The following is an 8,255-nucleotide window of genomic DNA, read 5'->3' on the forward strand; positions in this document are numbered from 1 at the left end:
GGACAGCTGATGAAAATGTGGGTTTGCACAACCAAATAATTTCTGCACGAACTGTCAGAAACCGTTTCAGGGAAGCTCATCTGTGTGCTCGTCGTCCTCACCAGGGTCTTGGCCTGACTGCAGTTCGGCGTCGTAACCGACTTCAGTAGGCAAATGCTCACCTTCGATGGCCACTGGCACGTTGGAGAAGTGTGCTCTTCACAGATGAATACCGGTTTCAACTGTACCGGGCAGATGGCATCGTGTGGGCGAGCAGTTTGCTGATGTCAACGTTGTGAACAGAGTGCCCCATGGTGGTGGTGGGGTTATGTTATGTGCAGGCATAAGCTACGGACAACGAACACAATTGCATTTTATCGATGGCAATTTGAATGCACAGAGATACCGTGATGCGATCCTGAGGCCCATTGTCGTGCCATTCATCCGCCGCCATCACCTAATGTTTCAGCATGATAATGCACGGCCCCAGTTCGCAAGGATCTGTACACAATTCCTGGAAGATGAAAATGTCCCAGTTCTTCTATGGCCTGCATACTCACCAGACATGTCACCCATTGAGCATGTTTGGGATGCTCTGGATCAACGTGTACGACAACATGTTCCAGTTCCCGCCAATATCCAGCAACTTCGCACAGCCATTGAAGAGGAGTGGGACAACATTCCACAGGCCACAATTAACAGCCTGATCAACTCTATGGAGATGTGTCGCGCTGTATGAGTCAAATGGTGGTCACACCAGATACTGACTGGTTTTCTGATCCACTCCCCTGCCTTTTTTGTAAGGTATCTGTGACCAACAGATGCATATCTGTATTCCCTGTCATGTGAAATCCATAGATTAGGGCCAAATTAATTTATTTCAATAGACTGATATTCTTATATGAACTGTAACTCAGTAAAATCTTTGAAATTGTGGCATGTTGTTTTTATATTTTTGTTCAGTGTATATATAAATTCGTACCCCCCAAAAAATAGCACACATAGAACAGATCTACTGCTCCTTATACTTGCTTTCAATGAAAATGACAGATCTATAACTCACATTTCTATGTGATTTTGGTTGGGTCGCTCAAAAAGCCACATTTTGCAGCTTTAAAAAACTGTCGTGTTTTACTATAGTATTCTACAGTATACTACAAAATCCTATAGTAAGTACTTAACATGATCGAGGGATACTACAATGTGGAGTATAGTATTCTACAGAATACTACAGTTTACTATTGAATTCTATAGTACTATAATGTTCTATAGTAAACTGTAGTCTTTTTTCATGTGGGTCTGTCCCAGCCAGCCTAATCCCTCAGGCTATGGTCTCCAGCCCCTTTGTCACTGCTACACTGGACCCAATGCCTCAGCATGGCTCCAATATGAGGAACACCCCAGGTAAAGCATCTGTCTTTCTGCTTTGTTGTCATTTCGTTGTGATATTCTCTGTCATATTTGTACTTATCTTGTGAAATGCAGTATTCCTGTTAGGCGTGATCATATTGTGCCTCTCTCTGCACTGTCTAACAGTTTGTTACTCTTTATTGTCACCTGGGGGTCTTGGCTCCAGCTACAGTTGGGAGCTCTGGGGTCTGGAGGCCCAGGGAGAGTCCTGAGCCGAGGTCGAGGGCTCTTGTTCAGGCCAGTGCCATCCACTCCAGGACATTCCAACGCCACAAGGCCTCCAAGCCCAATTACAGAGCCAATCACATTGAAGAGAGACTGAGGCTCCAGCGTGCCTCCAGTTGGAATTACTCAGGTAAGAATATACATTTGAGATGTACACTGAGTATACCAAACATTAGGAACACCTTCCTAATATTGAGTTGCACCCCCCGCCCCCTTTTGCCCTCAGAACAGTTTCAATTCGTTGGGGCATGGACCAATGTTCCCTCTAATTCTTTTCAGCACTGAGCAAATTTCAGGTCTGCTGAGCGCAAACTTGAACATTGTGAAAATTCTGTGCAACTTCCAGCGCCCGTTTCCTGTGAACACTGAGGCTGTACCCGCTTTAAGTTACAGTTTTAACAGTGGTCAAGTAGGCTACTGTGGCTATTTGATCATAATGTAGGCCTACCAGAGTGTCCTACCATTATAGTGATAGTGTTAACTCAGGGGGAAAACTCTAGAAAATTTAGTGAAGTTCAATCTCGTGCTTCTCTGCGCGAGCGGATATTTCTTCTGCTCAGCAGTCCCGGGCATGCACAGCTTAGAGGGAATATTGGCATGGACTCTACAATATGTTGAATGTGTTCCATAGGGATGCTGGCCCATGTTGACTCCAATGCTTCCCACAGTTGTGTCAAGTTGGCTGGATGTTATAAGGGTGGTGGACCATTCTTGATACACACGGGAAACTGTTGAGTGTGAAAAACCCAGCAGCGTTGCAGTTCTTCACACAAACAGGTTCGCCTGGCACCTACTGCCATACCCTGTTCATATGCACTTAAATATTTTGTCTTGCCCATTCACACTCTGAATTGCACACACACAATCCATGTCTCTATTGTCTCAAGGCTTAAAAATAATTATTTAACCCGTCCCCTCCCCTTCATCTACACTGATTGAAGTGGATTTAACAAGTGACATCAATAATGGATCTTTCCCCTGGATTCACCTGGTCAGTTTGTCATGGAAAGAGCAGGTGTTCTTAATGTTTTGTATGCTCAGTGTATGGAGTATAAAATGTGTTTGACATCTGTGTGGACAGTGCTTTATTAACTGATATCTGTTAACTACAGGGTCTGAACCATTCAAGTGTGAGTTGGATGGCAGTGGTAGGATGTTTCACATCCGGGGGCCAACCACCGGACATCTTCAGGCCAGCTACCTGAAGACATTCGCCCCATTCCAGGTCCGCCAGGAGGATGGTGCCCGTGTTGCGACTGCCGGATGTGGCTCCACAACAATACCTCCCTCCAGATGCACCTCATCCACAACCCATGCAGCCTCTACTACAGGTTCCTCCAACACGCGAACAGGGAAATAATTCACCCCTCGCCAGGGAGTCAACACACACCCATCCACAGAGAGTCTCAGTCTTTCGCAGGAGGCCCAGGGAGGAAGATGAGAATCCCCACCAAGTGGTGCAAGGAAAAGCTACAGTCCTCCCAAATAAATATTATTGCTCCATTATAGCCGCTTGTGTGCTTTTGTCTGTCATGGTCTCCTTTACACCTAATAAACATTCACAACACGCTAGTTCACAGGAGGTTGGTGGCACCTTAATTAGGGAGAACGGGCTTGTGGTAATGGCTGGAGCAGAATAAGTGGAATGGTTTCAATTGCCATTCCATTCGCTCCATTCCAGACATTATTGTGAGCCGTCCTCCCCTCAGTAGCCTCCACTGTGCTAGTTCATAGTAGGCTACAAAAAGGTCCAAAGTAAAGACCACTACGCAGATGTGTTAATATCATTCTTTATTTAGAATATAAGGAAAGCACACGTATTTACATTCACATACAGTTCAAAATTACACAACACTTTCATGAATATACAGAGATAAAGGGACTATTTATTACAGTGTAAAATTTTGATAGGGCTGAAATAAATGTACACTGCTGCGCTCCTATTTCTACATACTGTACATTTAATTGGAATTCACCTTTGTTACTTTACTTTTTCAAACAACCTTCCTCCTGAGTTGGTAGGCCTATGATGACAGGACGTAGAGTGAGGATAGTTGTATTTAATGACAGCATGAAGGAACCACCCAAAAACAAAATCTGTTATGGTAAAACATAATTATCTAAAATACAGAGTACTCGTCTTGACCAATATAATTATTCACTAGAATAGCAAAGTATTTCCTTTGATATGCTGCATCCTGGAAATACTGTATCGAGTATACAAACAAATGAGAAATGGACAGTTAGCCTAAAAATAGCCTACTCTTGGAACCAACATTCAGTCCTTTGTTCAGATTCTCTGTACAGGCAATAGTACAACAGTTTCCTTTGGAACAACAAAGTGTTTTTGACACACTCTTTGTGATATTTTTTTTGACCATTACAAACATAATACCCAATAAGTCTAAGCAGACTAGATTGTAAATAAGGCAACCAGTAAAAAGTATGTGAGAATGGCTGTACCATCAGCTCAACCCACCAGACATACAGTACACCCAGACACAGCGATGCCTGCCACACCAGCAAACAGCGGCCTCTCTGAGAATGATGACGAAAGCAACCTGTGGCCCAAGTGTGCAAGGGTAAAGTGCAGAGCCGTTTGCATTAGCAAGTTTCTCTCTCCTCTCTGCTATCATAGCACCATGGTGGGGATATGGTGAACAAGGGGGACCTGCTGTTGGGACAGGCTGCTGATCGGTGGGGGTGGAGGTGAGACTTGAGAGGAAGTGTCTGCGCCCCCCGCCCCTGGTCTGTGCCTGGCACTCTTCTGGTGTGCCCGCAGCCCTGCCAGTTGGGAGTAGGCGCTCTGGCACACGTGGCACTTGTAGGGGCGCTCTCCGGTGTGCAGTCGCACGTGGTTGCGCAGGGTGGACGACTGGCTGAAGCGGCGGTTGCAGAAGCGGCAGACGAACGGCTTGTCCAGGGTGTGGATGCGCATGTGGGAGCGTAGGTTACTACGCGAGTTGAAGCCCCGGTGGCAGATGACGCAACGCATGCGGCTGGTCGCAGACGAGGAAGAGGAGGAGGAAGAGGAGGAGGAGGAGGAGGAGGGGGAGCAAGATGATGAGCCGTCACATGAGTGGGAGTCCTCTGAAGGGGAAGGAGAAACAGAGGGAAGGTGAGATCTTTAATTCATTAACTGATGTGACACATATAAAATGTTGATTTTGACATGGAATAGAATCAGTCTATTTGCAGTAGTTTGAAATAAATAAGAGTGATGTAAATCTGTTGGCTGCAGCAGAGACCACAACACACCGGCCCCACAGGTAAAGGGGCCTGAGTCAGACAGTGATCTGGTTCTCTAACCCCCATAGCGAGAGGAAAAGGGATCTCACCATTACGGCTCTTTTTCTGATGCTCTTCTTCTGTACCGGGAACGCCAGGAATACCAAGGAAGGTGTTGTGGGAGTTTCCGTACCACACTAGCAGCTCCTGGTCTGGAGGGATAGTCTGTAGAGAGCAAGAGGATGAATGTTAAAGAAGGATTCTTTGTTCCGATGATACTCTCCACCAGCTTTGCGTTACACATCAAGAGTCGCAGATCTCTGTACAGACAGCAGGTTGTGCTGTTCAGCAGCTGAAATAGGTTGCCCTATACAGGCTAGGGGAGATTTTACCCTTTTATACATTCTATAGATTCTACACCAACAAAGAAGGCCTACAAACGAATGGGCTTAACTGCAGAACTTGTCATGGCAGCCACCACACGCTTTCAACGGTCCTTGTGAAGGCTGCATGTCAGAGTTGTGAGTGACAGTATCTGGCTTGGTTCTCACCTCCACGGCCCTGTAGAAGATGCTGCTACCGATCTGCACCACCTCCAGGTTCTGCTCCTGCTCGTTGCGGGCACACTTGATGTAGGTCATCCAGCTGCGATGGTCCTCCTGACTGGCATCGATGAAGTAGCGCACCGTGCCATCCTCGTTGAACACCTGAGATCAACAGCAAGAGGTTAGGAGTCTGGTACAATTTTAACGCAAATCATTACCCACTGGGCACACACTGGTTGAATCAAAGTTGTTACCACATTATTTTAATGAAATTACTTTAAACCAATGTGGAATTGACATTGAATTGATGTCTTTGCCCAGTGGGTATTATTATTGTCCATGTGTGACATAGCCGCTTATACATACAGCTTACTGGTGAACAAGACCAATTATGCCCCCTTGCACATGTGCTTCCTTCACAAAAACATGGCATACAGAGATTCATTGCTGTTATTCTCCTGCCTAATTGTGAAAGCAGTTCAGTCCCTAGATACAGTAGCTGCCCAGATTATTCTCACCTCCCACATGAGGTTGTTGTTCTTCAGCAGGTCCACATGTTCAGGGGAGATGACCCTGCCAGTAAATGGACCCATCTCTGTGCCCGCCTTGATCCAGGTCTTGGAGAAGATGCCCAGGCCCTCGCCAGGGATAGAGCTCTGGGCAATGATCACCTCACTGGGCAGCACCAGGCTAGACAGCTTCTGGACCTCTGCAAACAGAAAAATAGTAGGTTATTTGACTGCTGTGTACAATTCATTAAACCTGTTAATTTGGTTAATCCCATGGTTATAAATGCATTAATGTGAAATGCATGAAATAGAAGGCCTACCCAAGCTAAACAATTTGCCTAAAATACGTTGAGGATAGGAGTGGTTTAAGTCAGGCATTGTGCATACATTTTAAATATGATGCTTTGATAGCGTTTTGATTTAAAAAAAAACATTAATTTGAACAAATATATATTTTTACATGGGTGGTCTAAAATATTCTTTAAGCGTCTTACGAATTAGGTGTTTACATTTTGTAATTGCCAACACAGCAAATAGATTGCATCTTATTTTGGTCACGAAATATTAGGTAGCCTAACATCTCATCCACCGTTTAATTCGATTAAATGGATGAATTGAAAGTTATTGTTTCAAAGAAAAAACCCTCGCAAGCATTTTCATCCTCATTCAATTTTTTTAAAGAAAACTCTTGGGTTTCTTTAATGTCAGAATCAAAGAAAATGTATTTGGGACTGCGAAAAGACGGCTTGGAGAGAGGTTAAATGGTCTTCTATTGCTCAGGGTCCAGCCATTTGTCATGCTTCAGATGTGATATTCATTATACCCTACTGGAAAGAAACGGCTAATTCCAAATTCATTATCCTTTTAAGAACTTTGTAGCAATAAAATTGCGCTGAATGAAATGAGGACTTGTTTAAAAGGCCCAGGAATTTCTCAAACAAAAAAATGGAAAGGCGATTAGATGGTTGACATGGTATGAATGGCAATAGAATTAGCCTTCACGGCGCATTATCTGAGGAACAGAAATCTTTTAAGGCGAGAGAAAGAGAAAAGCGCCGGAGCCCATAGCTGCCAAAAGAGGAAAAGAGACTGTCCGGAGATTGATGAATGCGGGATAAAACCCGGGACATCTCAAAGAAAGGGAACCTTTCTCTCCCTTCGGTTTAAGTGGAAACTTTCTCAGGTCAAGCACAAAGTTAACCAAATGAGTTTAATACCCTTCGTCTTTCAGTCAGCAACAGTTACACGCCTAACAAGCTTCTAAATGCAAGGTCTCAAAGCACTAAATGGTTTAATGCGCTAAATGGGTTGAAATAAAAGGGCCAAAGAATGAAAATACGGGAGAACAGTAATGAGAAAGTCACAGAGACCTTGGGAAGAAATCTAGAACAGAGGAGTGAAGGTTCCCACTTTTTTTGGTTCACTCAATGACACATGAGACCTCACTGAGGTTCTTGTGTTGAATACATTCTTACCAAATGCCTATTTTACACGCGTTTTAGTTAATTATGGTTAACAAGAGGGACACTTGTTAAAATAACAGAGAAATTGTGAAATGGAAAATAAATATAGGTTGAGTCAACATGTTGAGGGTATTGGTTTTTTGGAGGTCGTTTTGCAGCCTAATAAAATTAACCATATATATTTTTAAAGATTTCACCCAGGTTATAGCCTATTTGTCACAATTTGGTATTATAATAATTAGGCTACATTTAACGAGACAAGCGTTAGGATGTTAAAAATTACAACAGATAGGCCTAGGCTATACATTATTTAGGCCTAGTGGCTGGTTGCCCATACAGAAATCATTGGAAGAATTCCAAAAGAGTCAATTACCTCCAACGAACGACTGCGCAAGGACCTCAGCGGTGAAGGCTGTCTTGGGACCGATGCTGCTCTGCCTCTCCTCCATCAGGTGCTCCCCGATCACATTTCTCCACCGTCCATACAGGAAACTGTGCAGAATATCTGAGGTGATAATATCAGACAAGGATCGACTCTGGCATTTAAATCCAGACTTTAAGGCTAAAGCCTCTGCAGGTAATACCGAGCCCATCTCGCAAACTATTGCAAGCCGTGTTCAGATATGAAAGTCTTTAAATGCAAAGTTGATATTCCTTCGCGTGAGACGGCTGGGTGGAAATGTGCCGTCCTCCTGCAGCGAGGGTCCTCTTTATAAGTTGCTGGTCTGACCCCTCTCTAATTAGTTATTAATGACACTCCCCTTATGGTATGGACCTGCTCCAGCAGAAGAAAAGCCGCCTCTATTAGGCGGTCCTTCCCTTTCATGAGAGAGAGTGTGTGTGTGAGTGAGAGAACGAAAGAGTGAGAGTGAAATGGAGCGAGACAACGATGAGCC

General features: G+C 44.3%; 1 protein-coding gene across 1 annotated transcript; it reads right to left on the reverse strand.

The window, feature by feature from the left end:
* Positions 1–3,409: 3,409 nt before the first annotated feature.
* Positions 3,410–8,051, reverse strand: LOC121541169 (PR domain zinc finger protein 12-like). Its single transcript, XM_041850148.2, has 5 exons — positions 7,733–8,051; positions 5,906–6,096; positions 5,394–5,549; positions 4,953–5,067; positions 3,410–4,704 (listed from the first exon to the last, which is right to left on the reverse strand). Exons 1-5 carry the CDS (start codon positions 7,950–7,952, stop codon positions 4,247–4,249), a joined length of 1,140 nt encoding a protein of 379 aa, XP_041706082.1. The 5' UTR covers positions 7,953–8,051; the 3' UTR covers positions 3,410–4,246.
* Between the last annotated feature and the right edge of the window lie 204 nt (positions 8,052–8,255).

This window comes from Coregonus clupeaformis, chromosome 27, assembly GCF_020615455.1.
Source record: "Coregonus clupeaformis isolate EN_2021a chromosome 27, ASM2061545v1, whole genome shotgun sequence".
NCBI lineage: Eukaryota > Metazoa > Chordata > Actinopteri > Salmoniformes > Salmonidae > Coregonus > Coregonus clupeaformis.